Source organism: Amphiura filiformis, chromosome 6, assembly GCF_039555335.1.
Source record: "Amphiura filiformis chromosome 6, Afil_fr2py, whole genome shotgun sequence".
Taxonomy (NCBI): domain Eukaryota; kingdom Metazoa; phylum Echinodermata; class Ophiuroidea; order Amphilepidida; family Amphiuridae; genus Amphiura; species Amphiura filiformis.
The window spans coordinates 19,564,461-19,581,879 of record NC_092633.1 but is presented as its reverse complement, the minus strand read 5'-3'; the positions used below and the strand labels follow the sequence as shown (position 1 = coordinate 19,581,879).

Below are 17,419 nucleotides of genomic sequence, written 5' to 3'. Positions count from 1 at the left end.
ACCATCACCCTAACACTAACCATTAACCATCACCCTAATCATAACCTTAACCCAAACTATCACCCTAACCATTACCCATCACTATAATCATAACCTTAACCAAAACCATCATCCTAACCCTAACCATTAAAATTAAAAAAATAAATGTAGATATTTACAGACCTGCCAACCCCTGAAAGTCCAAATGCGGGACACTAAAAAATCTTCCAAAATTCCAACGAAATTACGACGAACCTTCCGAATTCGGAAACATTGACACAGTGAAAAGCTGAAAATAACCTCTTCACCAATCCGAAAAAGATACGCAATTCATCGGTTATACTATGTTGCATCAATGAACCATGCACCGGCGATGAGGCGAAAATAATAGCCTCCTTTTAATGGCAACGTTCATACATATCCAATGTATTACAATGGGCAACGTGAATTTAACACGCAAGCACGTGCTAATCAGGCTTTTAATAGCGCCACCACATTTTCAATGCATTTAAATAGGTATAGCGCCGCCGCAATTCTTTCGTGCCAGACGATATCGGACAATTTGTTGGGTTTTTTAATGATTTTTTTTCAATGGACGGAATGCGGGACTGTCCCGCAAAAATGCGGACAGTTGGCAGGTCTGATTTATATAGCGCTTTATGCCGTAAACAGCCTCAAAGCGCTTTACATTTATTCCGCCGTTATTAGAATATGTCGGAACCACGTTTGCAGCCTACAATTGGCGCAGGGTTCATCAGTACAACGACTGTGACTACCCCTAACAGCTTCCCATTACACCTGGGTGGGGTGAGGCAAGCGAGGCAAAGCGCCTTGCCCAAGGGCGCAACACGGTGGTGGGACGGGACTTGAACCAACGCACGTCGAGCAAGCTCTCAGATTATGAGTCCAAGCTCTCAGATTATTAACCATCACCCAATCCTAGCCTTAACCATTAACCATCATCCTAACCCTAACCATCACCCTAACCCTAACAATTAACTATTACCCTAATCCTAACCTTAACCATTAACCATCATCCTAACCCTAACCATCACCCTAACCCTAACCATTAACCATTCCCGGGTAACCATTACCCTAATCCTAACTATCACCCTAATCCTAACCCTAACATCTAACCTAACATTTTGTGACTAAAGCTGACTAATAAATTTGAAATTCTATTCTTTCACCCTGCATTGCAAAGTTATTGGATAGTTCAAAGCTAACTTACTCAGATAAGAATAATACTAGAGGTTCTCAATTATTTTTGCTGCTTGCAGGCCATGAGGGGCCAAACTCATTTCAAAAATCAGTGTATGAGAGCCAAATACACCTAGTTTTGCTATGTGTACTGTACATTTCAGAGCTGTTCAAAGGCAATCCACAATTGGTTGATGGGCCGGATCTGACCTGCGGGTCACATATTGATGAACCTCTGGATTATAACTTGATGCATGATGTGTACTAAACCAAGAGAGAGGACACTATTTGAATCAGCATCATCTTTACCAGCCTTAGATCAATCTCTATACCTTGTTCAGCTACCAACAAATGATTATATGGCTCATCAAACATCTATTACTAAAAGTGTAATCCAAATGTGACTATATGCCCCTAAGATACACAGAGCCATTTTGGAAAACATTTTTCACTTGGCATAAAATGTCAAGAAACTGCTGATATAGGTTGCAAGGTGACAGGTGCCATTATTTTTTCATTCATCTTTTGTATACCTTGTATACCAATTTTTTACGGTCTTCTATTTTATGTTAATACAACAGAACAAAGAACCAACCTCTAAATCTTGTTCATGTGGTGTGTTCTCAATTATTGGCACAACCAATTCCTCATCATATCTAGAAAGAGAAAGAAAGAAAACAACAAGTCAAGTGGATGAATCACTCATGGACTAATCCAGCACAATAACTGTTTTTGTTCACATCATGAAACAAAACATATCTTGGGCATTAAATTTCACTGGGGTAATGAGAAAATATGAGCTTTCTCCTGATACCAAGATTGATAAAAATGGGGGATGAGGCTGTCAATCGGGTCACAGACCTTTAATCGGTGAACAATAAAAATTAAAAATATGCCTTTATAAAGGGACATTGGGAGATTTGGAACATGTAACTAAATATTTCAAGATACCTGGGGTATTGCAAATTTAACAGGTCCTCTTGTGAATATGAACCACTAGAATTAAGCACTGGAGATACTTGCATGGGCTCTTTTATTGTAAGAATATGGTAAAACTGGCCTACTAATTGAGGCAATAAGACAATGTGCTTAGGGTTTTTCCCCACAGAAAACCTCTGCACATGATATTTCAAAGAAGTTGAATGAATGTAAAACAATGTTGTCACTAGTTCAATACGTACTCACTCATGCACTACTTTGTCAAAATCATGCGATACTAGGGACTACAGTTGTAAATTTGTATTCAAGCCCAGTAGGTCCAGTTTGCGACCTTGTTCTTCAAGGCTTTTACTCATTACAACATGTCTTCTTTAATAAACAGATGTATGCCTTCAACGAGACTCTAAATTGTCTACACACCTAAACACAGTAACAGTTAAACACCTTTTTAGGCTAATCCATTTAAAGTCCACACTCCCCCTGTGGAAGATTCAAGTTGAATATTTCTCAGAGGGTGTATGGAATTCAAATGGAGTTGCCCTAATGTGTTCATTCCATTTGAAGTTCATACTCCACCTGTGGAAGATATTTCCAAAATCTTCCACAGGGGTAGTATGTATTTTAAACGGAACAGCCCATTTTGCCTGTGTCATGTTCTATTCCAATAAAGATTTGCTTTTTACACTTCCCAACTGTACATAGTAGCCTAGAGTGAAATTCCCCTATTTTAGAATTCAATAGCTTTGCCACCCTAAAGGTACTTCAAACCTTTTGAGTGTCAAACATATGATATGCAACCAGCTCCAATGACATCCACAATGTGTCAGCAGATCTTATGTAGATGCCTTTAAATGATACACATACCAGTTAATAATATTTGGGTTTTTTTTAATTACTTATTCAGTATTATTGGTTATACCTGTATCAAAGCACAAAAGTATACAGACAATTTTATTTTACAAGTTAGAATCATGATCTACACAAAGTTAGCAACTGTGAAAATATAGTATCATTGTAATATGTAACCAATTTTAACACATGAAATGTAATGTTTGTAAGCCTGAAAGTAGAATGGAGTGCCCAATCTCTGATGATGGTTTAATTACATCTATCTCTGAGGGAAGCGGGACCGTTGGGATCCCTTAAAACAGGTTAAACCCACCAGAGTCTGGTCCTATGTCCACAGACCTTGGAGAATTGTTTGATGCCTACCCAAGACATGGAGATATGCAGTTCAAGAAATACTTCCTGAGACACCTTCAAAGAGGATAATGGAGTGTCCATCTGCATACGGGTGAAATAAGGCCCGGAGCTGACTGCACTGGTGATCTACCAATAAATTACCTCTCTATTAAAGCTGAAAGGGAGCTTTGGGCTTACATTCCAGAAGTCACCAGTTCGAATCCCACATCAGCCAAATTTTCTTAGCTCTCCTTCATCATCTAAAACTTGACACCTGGTCAGTATATATGAAAAAAGCTATATAACAAGGTTTCGAAACAGGTCTAAATGAAAGAGTTTGGTTTTATTGGGATACTCTGTATTTGGTTTTTATTGGGTCACCCTGTATATCAAGAAAAAAATTCCATATAACTGTGTCAAATTATTTTGATTCTTAGCTGAACTAAATATAAATAGGTCACAAACTAATGTAATATTATGTATTCAGCCCTTATTTTCTGTATTTATTTACTACAAGTAACCTTTTTTTGTGTGGGATAATGAAGGGAAGAAGAGTGCATCATATTCAAGTTCACATGTATATTCTTGCCTTGCAGGCATCCACTAAATAATTACATTATAAAGACATTTAAGAAGTAGGACTTGGGGGTCATTCTAATATGATAGAATGGGAATGAAATAATGGCATAGCCTCACATCTACATTTCCATGAATTAAAGGGTCCCCTACCAGTAAAAAGTCTTCATCATGTTTCAAACATGTTCAATGACATTTTGTAACATATCAAACTCCCAGAAGGGGTTCTCCTTGATTGAAAGTGTATGGGTATAAGTGCCACAGTTTAAGGGTACCTTTTTAGTGATTTTGGTATATCGATGGGTGGATTTAAAGCGAAGACCAACGCACCAGTTGGGAAAATTTTGGTACCTTTTCTACCTTCTGTGAACGGGTATAAGTAAAGTGCCACAGTTTAAGGGTATCTTTTTAATGATTTTGCTATATATCAATGCATGGATGTAAGGCAAAGACCAAGACACCAATGTTTTAGACAAAAGTGCCCTTAAAAGCACCCAATTTGGGAAAATTTGGGTACCTTGACTACCTTTTGTGAACAATTGGTGTATTGATGCATTGCAAAAACAGCAAAAAAATAGATAGAGAAAGTCAAACATGGTATCAAATCAGTCAAACTGAAGCGTTCTGAGGTATTGTGTTTTATAAATAATTTCCAATACTCTGAAACAGATGGTAACTCTTTGGCATTTATCAAAACAACAGAGTCTCTATGCTGCGAACTATAAGATGCTCAAAATTTAAAAACAACAATAGTTATATTAACAATAATATGCACGACCAGTAGGCCAAAATCAATGCATGTGATTTTATCCTCAACTGTGACCATGGCTAGCTTACCTGATCTTTCATTCTTGCATAAAAATAAATTTAATTTATCAGGTACAACAAAAACAAAAACTGTCACAATTTCTACATTGGTCATTTGAAATAGATCTTCCTGTAATGTGTAACAATGTTTGTGTTGTATTTAGCTTAACCCTAACCGTACTAAAAATACTACAAAATACTACTTGATATATGCGCTGTTCGTGCGTGCATCCCACGTGGTGTGATGATGCAATCACCCTAAGTGATATATAGGCACGGTTTCACTGGCCAGCAAAGCCCAACACCCGTGGCTAAGTGTCACCGAGCCAGTGGTTGGCATCCTGGTTGGCATGCGAGGGGTCCCGGGTTCGAATCCTACCCAGAGCAAACAACTTTCTTTGTTTTCTCTATTTATTCCCTCCTTCTTTTCCCTTCCCGTCACCAAAAAGCCCTTAGGCGGTTAGGGTTAAGGTAACTTGATTGCCAGATTACAGTTATTAATTTTTGGTTTATGTTATACAAAGTATATCTAATAAAAACAAAGCAACATGATCATCCCTACCCAAGAGTGGGTGTCATAAATCATGACTTAAATGATAGGACATGAAAACAGATATGACACAAAAAACACAACAATGAGTTTGGAAAAGTAGCAAAATAATGCCATTTTAAGAATGATAACATTCTTTAATTTGATTGGATATTACACTTGAGGGCCAACAGCTTAGTGAATACTGCCAATCTCAAATCTAAATCACGACTCATCACTGTTTGTCACACATTCTCCGCTTATTTGCTTAAGGTGATGGTCCATTGACACGACTTTGCTGATTGCTACAACACTATTCATTCAAGCTGTGCAATTATGAGCTCATGTTCAAAGAAAACTTGTGCGGAAATCAAACAAGTTAGCTTTTATTCTATTAAGCTTCATTCAGACATGAAAAGACCTTCGGGTGTTTTGTCACAGATGCATTTGATGATGGTATTGATAGCCTCCTGGCTACATGTGTATACAAAGCTAAGAGTGAATGGCAATCTTCCTGTTGTACCCAATATGATTAGCGCTTCATGTTTTATACAAATACATTTTATGCTCATTAAGTAATGTCATCCATAACTTACCACATCATTATCTGGTGATTGAACATTTATATATAGAATCATCAACAGCGGCACATGCTCTTGGGAATGTCACTTTTTTTTTCAATTTAAGCTTAATATCATATAATGAATATTTTTGGTTTGAGTTGCTATTTTCCAACACCTCTTGGATAGACATGGGGAAGCTAATTTTGAATCACATTTAAGTGGTGGCTTTTTGATACATGGCACTCCCTAGCTGATGGTGTATTGTTAACATTAAATTAGTTCCGCAAGACAAATCACTGAATTTACCCTGCACATATGAGGCACACTTTAATACAGATATGATACTGTGGCTCTTGATTCAATGTTATAACTTAACTTACAGGATTTATAACTCCCACACTATCAAAACAAGATGTTCAAGGTACGATACAAAAGCAGTTTAAGATAAAACAAAAGAATAAACTTAAAGATAACATGAAAATATACAATGATGATTGAAAACCAATCCAAAAACAAACATATATTTAGGTTTATTCAGTTTTATTGCTCGCTTTATTCCTTGGTTTTATTGCTGATATAAAAAGAGAAATCACCAATCTTCTTGTAAGGTTGAGTGGCAATGACAAACGAACATTCCATTCCGAATGAAAGAATAATGTGAATTAGACAAGCTTTAGCTTATTTTTGTTGTTGAAAGGGACTCATGTCCAGCGTGTCTGCATGGTTTGGCTGCCCTCGCAAAGTAAACCACCCAGACGACACGGACGCATCATTATTAAACGGAGATGAACAACGGTGAAACATGATTTAATCCCTAAATAGAATCATCAACAGCGGCACATGACCTGTTTTAATTATTGAAATGACAATTCATCTAAACTAACACACCAACAGTTACAGAGGTTCCATGATGTTGATGTGAAGACATTTGAATACATGAATACAAAAGCCACCTAAGTCCATAGGAAGTGATTTTGAGAGAAAAACCTGTGTATCATTTTAATTCCTTCAGTTAGATTTATCTGGTCAATATGGTAAGTTTTACGTGCAAATGAGTGGATTAACCTGTATTAGGTATGACGATTAGCATTTCAGGGACTTTGTGGGGTTCATTTTAAATTTTGGACTTAGGTGGTTTTTGAATCATATACAAAGACAACAATGTTAGAATGAGATTACCACTAGTAAGATAATACAAAATAAAGCACACAGGTATGTATAATGTTGATAAGCATTCTGCCATGCCATAAACCACACACTTTCCTTTATTAAACCCATTTTTTTTTCAAAAGTCACTCTCTAGCAATGAATGTGTTACAAGTGGACTTTTATACATAATGGATTTCAATCAATGTGTTACAAGACTCAAATCATGGAATTGGGTGATTCTTTCATACATGCTATTTTTCACATGCTTAATAGACACAGAGAATGAATTTGAGTTGTTCTTTCATACATATGACAGGCCTATGTATAGCAACAATTTCCCATGCTTAACTCAATTTGGCCAAAGTATGGACTTCGGTGGCTTTTGTATTCATATATTCATTTGTATTATTTGTCCAAACATTTGCATAATTTGTTTCAGTTATTACAACAAATTTTACAACTCCACAGAAAATAATTCCATGTATCTGTGAATTGTAGCAAATGGTACTAAAATGAGTTTAAATGTTACACAGACAAATATTTACTGAACTGTCAATTTTGTTCCTGTCTTTTACATAACATAAAATGCATTTGTACTCAGTTGCCATTTTATTTATTTTGTATGCAAAACAAATGTTTGTGCTGAAGCGCAATGAGTTTTGTTTGAGTGAAGCAGAATTCTGTCAATCCAAATCTTTTTTGATGTATTTCTTTATGTTTGTGATAACTCAAGCCACCTTGAGAGCAAATACTTCCATTTGATGATCTAATTTCAAATAACATGCACCCTGGTTACTGGTCCTGCACATTATTGTTGTTACTGTTTTTTCTTATGATTCTGATTATTTTATTGTTGGCTGCATAGAGACTTAGTTATTATGATATTTGCTAAAGAGTTGCTAGTTTAGGAAACTTTCATTCTTGAATAATAATTTCTTTGAATAATATCAAGTTCTTTTGAAAAACAAACACTGTCACAATTTCTATATTGGTCATCTGAAATAGATCTTTGTAATAATGTGTGTGTTGTGTTTAGTATTAAGGGTAGACGAGGTACTGTTGGTCGAAGCAACCTAAAAATCGATTTTCATTATCTAGATCAATATATTATGGAAAATTAACACCTTGATGTTTTGCAAAAGTTCATTCTACAAATCGTATACTTTGCAAACTTGCTTAATTTATTGTTGGTAATGAGTTGTGTACGTTTTACAAAAGTGTTGTTGTTTCAGCCCTCTTTACAACGTAACTCAAGAACTGCAGCACCTATAAAAGTATATCTGTGATATTTTAATTCTTCTACACGCTCGCTATGAATTGAGCAATGCAGTTTTTGCCAAAGCTCACTACCATTCGTAAGATGCTGTGAACTACCAAATCACAACAGTTTAAAATCATTAATAACCTTAAGGTAACTTGATTGCTAGATTAGAGTAATTGATTTCCAGTTTATACTACACAAAGTATATCTAGTAAAAACAAAGCAACATGATCATCCCTACCCAAGAGTGGGTGTCATAAATCATGACTTAAATGATAGGACATGAAAACAGATATGACACAAAAAACACAACGAGTTTGCAAAAGTAGCAAAATAATGCCATTTTAAGAATGATAACATTCTTTAATTTGATTGGATATTACACTTGAGGGCCAACAGCTTAGTGAATACTGCCAATCTCAAATCTAAATCACGACTCATTGCTGTTTGTCACACATTCTCTGCTTATTTGCTTAAGGTGATGGTCCATTGACACGACTTTGCTGATTGCTACAACACTATTCATTCAAGCTGTGCAATTATGAGCTCATGTTCAAAGAAAACTTGTGCGGAAATCAAACAAGTTAGCTTTTATTCTATTAAGCTTCATTCAGACATGAAAAGACCTTCGGGTGTTTTGTCACAGATGCATTTGATGATGGTATTGATAGCCTCCTGGCTACATGTGTATACACAGCTAAGACTAAGAGTGAATAGCAATCTTCCTGTCGTACCCAATATGATTAGCGCTCCACGTTTTATGGAAACACATTTTATGCTCATTAAGTAATGTCATCCATAACTTACCACATCATTATCTGGTGATTGAACATTTATATATAGAATCATCAACAGCGGCACATGCTCTTGGGAATGTCACTTTTTTTTTTTTTTAAGCTTAATATCATATAATGAATATTTTTGGTTTGAGTTGCTATTTTCCAACACCTCTTGGATAGACATGGGGAAGCTAATTTTGAATCACATTTAAGTGGTGGCTTTTTGATACATGGCACTCCCTAGCTGACGGGGTATTGTTAATATTAAATTAGTTCTGCAAGACAAATCACTGAATTTACCCTGCACATATGAGGCACACTTTAATACAGATATGATACTGTGGCTCTTGATTCAATGTTATAACTTAACTTACAGGATTTATAACTCCCACACTATCAAAACAAGATGTTCAAGGTACGATACAAAAGCAGTTTAAGATAAAACAAAAGAATAAACTTAAAGATAACATGAAAATATACAATGATGATTGAAAACCAATCCAAAAACAAACATATATTTAGGTTTATTCAGTTTTATTGCTCGCTTTATTCTTTGGTTTTATTGCTGATATAAAAAGAGAAATCACCAATCTTCTTGTAAGGTTGAATGGCAATGACAAATGAACATTCCATTCCGAATGAAAGAATAATGTGAATTAGACAAGCTTTAGCTTATTTTTGTTGTTGAAAGGGACTCACGTCCAGCGTGTCTGTGTGGTTTGGCTGCCCTCACAAAGTAAACCACCCAGACGACACGGACGCATCGTTATTAAACGGAGATGAACAACGGTGAAACATGATTTAATCCCTAAATCATCAACAGCGGCACATGACCTGTTTTAATTATTGAAATGACAATTCATCTAAACTAACACACCAACAGTACAGAGGTTCCATGATGTTGATGTAAAGACATTTGTATTATTTGTCCAAACATTTGCATAATTTGTTTCAGTTATTACAACAAATTTTACAACTCCACAGAAAATAATTCCATGTATCTGTGAATTGTAGCAAATGGTACTAAAATGAGTTTAAATGTTACACAGACAAATATTTACTGAACTGTCAATTTTGTTCCTGTCTTTTACATAACATAAAATGCATTTGAACTCAGTTGCCATTTTATTTATTTTGTATGCAAAACAAATGTTTTTGCTGAAGAGCAATGAGTTTTGTTTGAGTGAAGCAGAATTCTGCCAATCCAAATCTTTTTTGATGTATTTCTTTTTTCAAGCCACCTTGAGAGCAAATACTTCCATTTGATCTAATTTCAAATAACATGCACCCTGGTTACTGGTCCTGCACATTATTGTTGTTACTGTTGTTGTTATGATTCTGATTATTTTATTGTTGGCTGCATAGAGACTTAGTTATTATGATATTTGCTAAAGAGTTGCTAGTTTAGGAAACTTTCATTCTTGAATACTAATTTCTTTGAATAATATCAAGTTCTTTTGAAAAACAAACACTGTCACAATTTCTATATTGGTCATCTGAAATAGATCTTTGTAATAATGTGTGTGTTGTGTTTAGTATTAAGGTAACTTGATTGCTAGATTAGAGTAATTAATTTCCAGTTTATACTATATTATTACTATATCTAGTAAAAACAAAGCAACATGATCATCCCTACCCAAGAGTGGGTGTCATAAATCATGACTTAAATGATAGGACATGAAAACATATATGACACAAAAAACACAACAATGAGTTTGGAAAAGTAGCAAAATAATGCCATTTTAAGAATGATAACATGAAAATATACAATGGTGACTGAAACCTAATACATAAAAACCAAAACCAAAAACAAAAATATATTTAAGTTTATTCAGTTTTATTGCTCGCTTTATTCTTTAGTTTTATTGCTGATATAAGCAGAGAAATCACCAATCTTCTTGCAAGGTTGAGTGGCAATGACAAACAAACATTCCAAATGAAAGAATTATGTGAAATAGACGAACTTTAGCTTGTTTTCATCGTTGAAAGGGACTCGCATCCTGCGTGTCTGCGTGGTTTGGCTGCCCTCGCACAGTAAACCACCAAGACGACACGGACGCATCGCTATTAAACATGGATGAACAACGGTGAAACATGATTGAATCCCCCTAAATAGAATCATCAACAACGGCACATGACCTTGAGAATGTCACTATTATTCAATTTAAGCTTAAATATCATATGATGAATATTTTTGGTTTGTGTTGCTATTTTCCAACACCTCTTGGGTAGACATGGGAAAGCTAATTTTGAATCACATTTAAGTGGTGGCTTTTTGATACGTGACACTCCCTAGCTGATGGTGTATTGTTATTATTAAATTAGTTCTGCAAGACAAATCACTTAATCAATTTATCCTGCTACACATATGAGGTACACTTACAGAAATGATTCTGTGGCTTTTGATTCAATGTTATGTCACATGTCACTTAATTACATGTCACCTGTACATTACTTTGCCATTATTTATTTCTAGGGTTCACCAATTTGTTACACATTTTGACTTTAAAAACTTATTTTACCTGCACAATTGCCTGACTTAATTATGATTTTTTTTAAATTATTGACAGGGCAATTCATCCAAACTAACACACCAACAGTTGCAGAGAATCCATGATGTTGATGTGAAGACATTTGTATTATTTGTCCAAACATTTGCATAATTTGTTTCAGTTATTACAACAAATTTTACAACTCCCCAGAAAATAATTCCATGCCTTTGTGAATTGTCAATTGAGTAAACGGTACTAAAATAACTTTAAATGTTACACACACAAAGATTTGTTGCACTGTCAATTTTGTTCTTGTCATTTACCTGTCATGAAATTGACCTATCATGAAATGCATTTGAACATAAACAGTAAACAAAGTACAAGAACAAAAATATTTCACAGGCCAAGTAAGACCCAAGTTTATTACCGTGGAGAATGTCAAACAGGCTAACAGCTACAGAAATAGAGATATCAAGGTTGAGGCAGCACATTTTGAATGACCCACTATTGACATTTTTAGATATTTTTAATGGGAAAGAATTTAGGGCAAAAATATGTCCTTTATAATTAGATCAATGTCTTCTGATTTTTAACTTGGACCATTTCTACTACTTGCGAGGGATAATATGATTTCAAAATACCATTTTCAATACCACAACTCAAGCATTATTCATGGGCTACATACCTCCGAGCAAGTAAGCAGTTGAACTAAAGGCTACAGGAAGATATCTCTTATTTCAACTACTCCATTCCAGCTACAAATTATTTCACATGTACTTAGAGGGGTTAGACATGGTTTTAACAGGTTATCAAGTTATTAAATTTCTTGCTGGATTTTGAAATCTAATCTTAGGCCTGCATGTCTTGCTTTCCTTCATGTAAATTCATACAGTTGTATTTAAATATCTTTAGGTGGTGTTTTGCCATCACCTGCTGTAGTTTACTAGGTAAACATTTGCTACAAAAAATTGGTATTTAAGCCAATGTTGCTGTAACTTGCTGCATCTTTTATCATACTCAAAAAAATTTCATGTGATTAATATTTGCACTTAACTGATTCTGAATGTCACTTGGTTTACATTTGCCACAATTTTATGCTTCCTTACATGTACCTATACACAAAGGCAATATGTTTGCACATTTATTTTTGTAGTAATATACTTTCTTTTTTGATTTTCTTCATTTTCTCATATTTACTTTCTTCTTTTGGCCAGGATGCAATTTGACTGAATGCAAGTGTGCTGCCATGCTAATGTGTTGTGCACTTGGGCAAGATGCTTAACCTTGCTTACATCATGCTACCTAAGTGAAATGGGGAGCTTTAAAAAGATACTTACAATGAAGATGCTGTATGAGAGGAGCTGTATATGGTTGCATCATTATTGCAGCAAAAATGTTCTAAAGTATCTCAGTGTCAGCGGGAAAATACATTGAAGAGTGCTGGTAGAGTGCTCAGTAGCGTAAAGTGCATGTTAAATCATCAACATTATTATTTTTTCACAATATATTCCCTAGCGTGGTTGGGACATGAGAATGTTGAGTATTGAGATGATAGAGGGACAAAAAACCCTCTGTGGCCTTCCTTCAACTTATCAATAGACTCATAGCCACAAGCTCTGATCAAAGACTTGTGGCCTAAGCTATTATAATTTTCACCTGTTTAGAAGGCATGTTCTTACGTAAGTGCAACGTAAGAGAAACTTCACCCACAACATCCACTATCTGACATGACCAGCATAACTGACTTTTCTCAGCCCATGTATCTGGTCTCTCTCACCTGGATTGGGGTCAAATCTAAACACTCCTACATTAGAGAGGATCAGAAGAAATGGACTTCATTGCATGTTGAGAATATGGTAACTTTTATTTTTAAAAGTAATAATTTATATTGTAACTGGGCATCCTGAAGGGAGGGGTTATATTTGACTTGTCATGTGTAAAAATCTCTCCCCCAGTGGTGTACTGATGGAATGGGGGAAAGTCTACCATGCACCAAGTTAGAGAAACATATCACCATTTTTGGTTGCTTCACATACATTTGCCATGGTAAGGTCTTTTCAGAAGGTTGTAGGATGATGTTCCCATTATGTCATTCAGCATGAGTGGGATGTGTGGGGGTGTAAGCAATATATGACTGGCTTAGACAGTAAGGACAAAGCCTCTAAGTTATGCAGATGGGAAGAGGCCCTGAATACTTTTCCTGCAACATAGCTACCTCCAGGGTTTGACACCACTAGGATTGCAATTGCACTCATCTGACAGGACACAGTTCCTTCACTTTAATATGCTTGTAAACTCAATAGAATTACCTTTAATGAATTGGGTACAAAAAGTCATAATCCATGTCATTGAAATTGAGTTGGCGCATTGTATACCAAGTTTAGCTTAGTTTGAGTTCCATGAAGTTAGGACTATAGTCATATCTTGCCATCATACATGTACAGTAGAAAAAGATTTTATGTCTATGATTCCAGTTGTATAGCATTCATAATTATGTCACTCTCAACTAAATCGTCATCAAAATTAAAGCCCACTTTTATACTCCACTATTGCTTTTATATATATTACGATGCTGTGACGCATTCTTGTTGATATCAGACCCATATTACTATACATAAGACATTACAAGACTATTGTGTAACATGTTAGTTACCATGGTTACTAGGTTTATTATATCTGCAAGATTGAATGTCTGTGAAAAAAAAATGAGCACACAAAAATAAACATTGCAGACAAAGCAAAATGCAACCCAAGATACAACGAAATCTTAAAACTGAAAAAGAATGTTGTACGCTATTTTGGTAACATCGGCTTTGCTGAATCCGCTACCATAAGATGCATGTTTTACATTTCACTATACTACAATGAATTTAACGAGCCTTTTGACTTGATCAGCATCACCATGATCACATGTAGATGTTAATTACTTGCACCTATCTTTTCCATATTTGCCCTGCGGGACAGATTTACTGTGAACAAAACTTCCCTGATCTCATGTATTTCCGGAATCAAGTATCATGCTATCGTGTTTGCATTGGTGAAAAGTAAACCACGTTCACACAGACAGTATACCTTGAGACATTACTAACTTAAGGTGGTACTTCACCCCCTGATAAATTTTGTGACTAATTTAAAAATAACTTCACACTGGTAACAAAAGTTATGTATATTATAGGGACACGGAATCCAATTACTTCACTGAAATTTCAGTGATTCAAGACAAGTGGTTCATTATATATGTTAAGAAATGCGGTACATTCTAGCGATACCTCTTTTCTTATCATAAATAACGTACCGCTCTTCTTGAGTCATTGAAATTCCAGTGTAGTAACTGGATTCCTTGCCCCTACCATATACATAACTTTTGTTACCAGTGTGCTATTATTTTTTGAGAAAAATGCAAAATAGCCACAAATTTATCAAGGGGTGTAGTACCACCTTAATGATGTGACATAAAGGAAGAAAGAGGTTTAAGGGGGTACTACACCCCTACCCAATTTTGTGCCTATTTTTGCAGTTTTCTCCAAAATTATAGCACATTGGGGACAAGTACGATATGTATATTATAGGGGCAAGGACTAGAACTACTGCACTGGAAATTTTATTTCAGCACAGACAACAGTTGTGGAGTTACAGTCAAAAATGAGGGAAAACCAATATTTGACCAACAAATCAATAACTACTTGCTGTGATTTGCTGAATTTTCAGTGCAGTAGTTGTAGTCCCTGCCCCTATAATATACATATCTTACTTGTCACCAATGTGTTATAATTTTTTAGAAAAATGCAAAAATAGGCACAAAATTTGCCAGGGGTGTAGTACCCCCTTAAATAGTTATAATGATTAACAAGGTGAAAAATAATTAGGGTAGGTTGGCTGTGATTTTTTTTAATTCATTTCTATTTTGCACCTTTTTTATATGTTATGGAGTATAAATGTAAACAACAATAGCTAGAATAGTTAAGGTAGGTAAGTTTGTCTATTTTCAAAAAGTAGCAGTAAATAATACTGATGAAAACCATATTTTTGACATAATTACTCCAAGAGAGGGTTGTTTCATATCTAGATTACCAAAAAATATATTACACAGTCAGTTTTCATTTCTACAGTACAACCTTTTCCAAACTGATGGCAGTACATCAGAGCTGCTTTGATATAATCATTGCTTTCAAGCCCAAGCACCCACTTCAACATGTTAGAATGTCCCAGGCACTAATAAAGTCAACTATACTGCGCCATGAAAGTATCCTTACACTTGGAAAAATAATCACAATTTCAAAACTGAACCATATTGGGGTAAATTTGTTTTTGTAATATATGCACTATCTAATCCTGCACATTATGACACCACATAGAATCCAATGTGACCTCGAGAAGTAAAGTTACAAGCAATTGAATAGACGAAGGTCCAGTTTTAAAAGTGACAAATTGGCCTATACAAGGCGCAAAAAGATTCCAACAAGCGCAACAAAGAGTCTATACAGTTTCTTCAATGTAACTTTATTTAAAGCAGTATTCATTTCAGTTTTTACTTCTATGTACTTTTCATAACTTGCATTTTATTTGTCAGCTCTTTTGTTTCAGTTTTCTTTTGTTCTAAATTAAAGGCACACACAAATTAGCCATTTACCACTCTCAAACCAAATGTCTAGTCCGTGAAGTTTTGAATAGGCCAGTGTGTCACCTTTAAAACTGGACCTTTGTCTAATCAAATGCTTGTAACTTTGCTTCTTGAAGTCACATTGGATTCAATGGGGTGTCAAAATGTGCCCGATTAGATCTATTAAAAAAACAAATTTACCCCAATATGGTTCAGTTTTGAAATTGTGATTATTTTTCCAAGTGTAAGGATACTTTCTTGGAGCAGTATATGATAGTCTTAAGGTTTACAAAATCATTTAATAGCTATCATTAGTGCAGTGTGTGAATATACCTGTGCTTCAAATTCAGCACAAACAAAAATTAGAACATCAGAGTACAGTTCAACCATGGAAGTACAAGATATGGTTCAACTGAAGTGACACAAAGTGATGTTTAAACTGCTGAAGGAGCAAATCTTGATACATTCTACATGCAGTAGTTTATGAGACAACATTGCTCTTGCATAGTTTGACACAATTCCAAATTTCCAATTTAGGTATTCTTGTAATAATTCAAGGTATCATCAAGGATTTGTAGATTTTTTAGGTCAAGTATGATGCACACAAAGTCTTGATGCCTAAAACATGTTGGCGGGACTTACAGACATCAAACAAAGAGAAAGATCGATATAGCCTGGCTCTATGCGAGTTATGTGGGTTGATAACCAGGGGAGGGCGGGTTAGTGTAGTGGTCTTCTCATTTGCTTCTCACCACTGTGGCCAAGGTTCAATTCCCTGCAGTGCCACATGTGAGTTTGGTTGCCGATCCATGCTCGTCCTCACAGGTTTTTCTCCAGGTGCTCCGGTTTTCCTCCTGCATCTAAAATTGGATCTCTTTCCATATCCCTGTCCCTTCATATTCGGATGGCATCCCTTGAATTTAGTAGCCTCTGAACACTATTGAGCTTAGTCTGGCTTCGGCCAAATGTTAGAAATAAATAAATATAATAAAATGATTGATCACTTAACTCCATTACCACCAACATCAACCAGCAATCACAACAGTTGATGTAGTGAACAATCTGAGTAAGTTTTCAGATTGTTAGTAAGAATAACTTTCAAAATTCCAAAAATAAATAAATAAATAAAAAAATAAAAAAAGCCTTGTGTATGATAAAGCATTAGAGTTAGCATTTTGACAATTAAAATAGCACAGTGTGGGTGTTTTTAATAAAATTTCAGCAATGGGTTTATTGACATGAAAATTTGAGGTTGTAAAGGATATATTAATAGGCCTTATGACACAACCATGCATGATGAGTTGTTTGTTACTAAAATATAATTTCAAAATCTAAAATAACAAATGACATGTAAAGAAGTATA

At 35.2% G+C, this 17,419-nt stretch overlaps 1 protein-coding gene across 4 annotated transcripts in view; it reads right to left on the bottom strand.

The window, feature by feature from the left end:
* The window catches only part of LOC140155117 (methylthioribulose-1-phosphate dehydratase-like), a 79,508-nt gene that overhangs the window by 14,949 nt on the left and 47,140 nt on the right, over positions 1-17,419 (bottom strand). For all 4 annotated transcript variants that reach the window (XM_072177823.1, XM_072177824.1, XM_072177822.1 and 1 more), the window contains exon 7: positions 1,775-1,835. In XM_072177823.1, the coding sequence (XP_072033924.1) occupies positions 1,775-1,835 (61 nt within the window). The remainder of the gene's footprint in view (positions 1-1,774; positions 1,836-17,419) is intronic.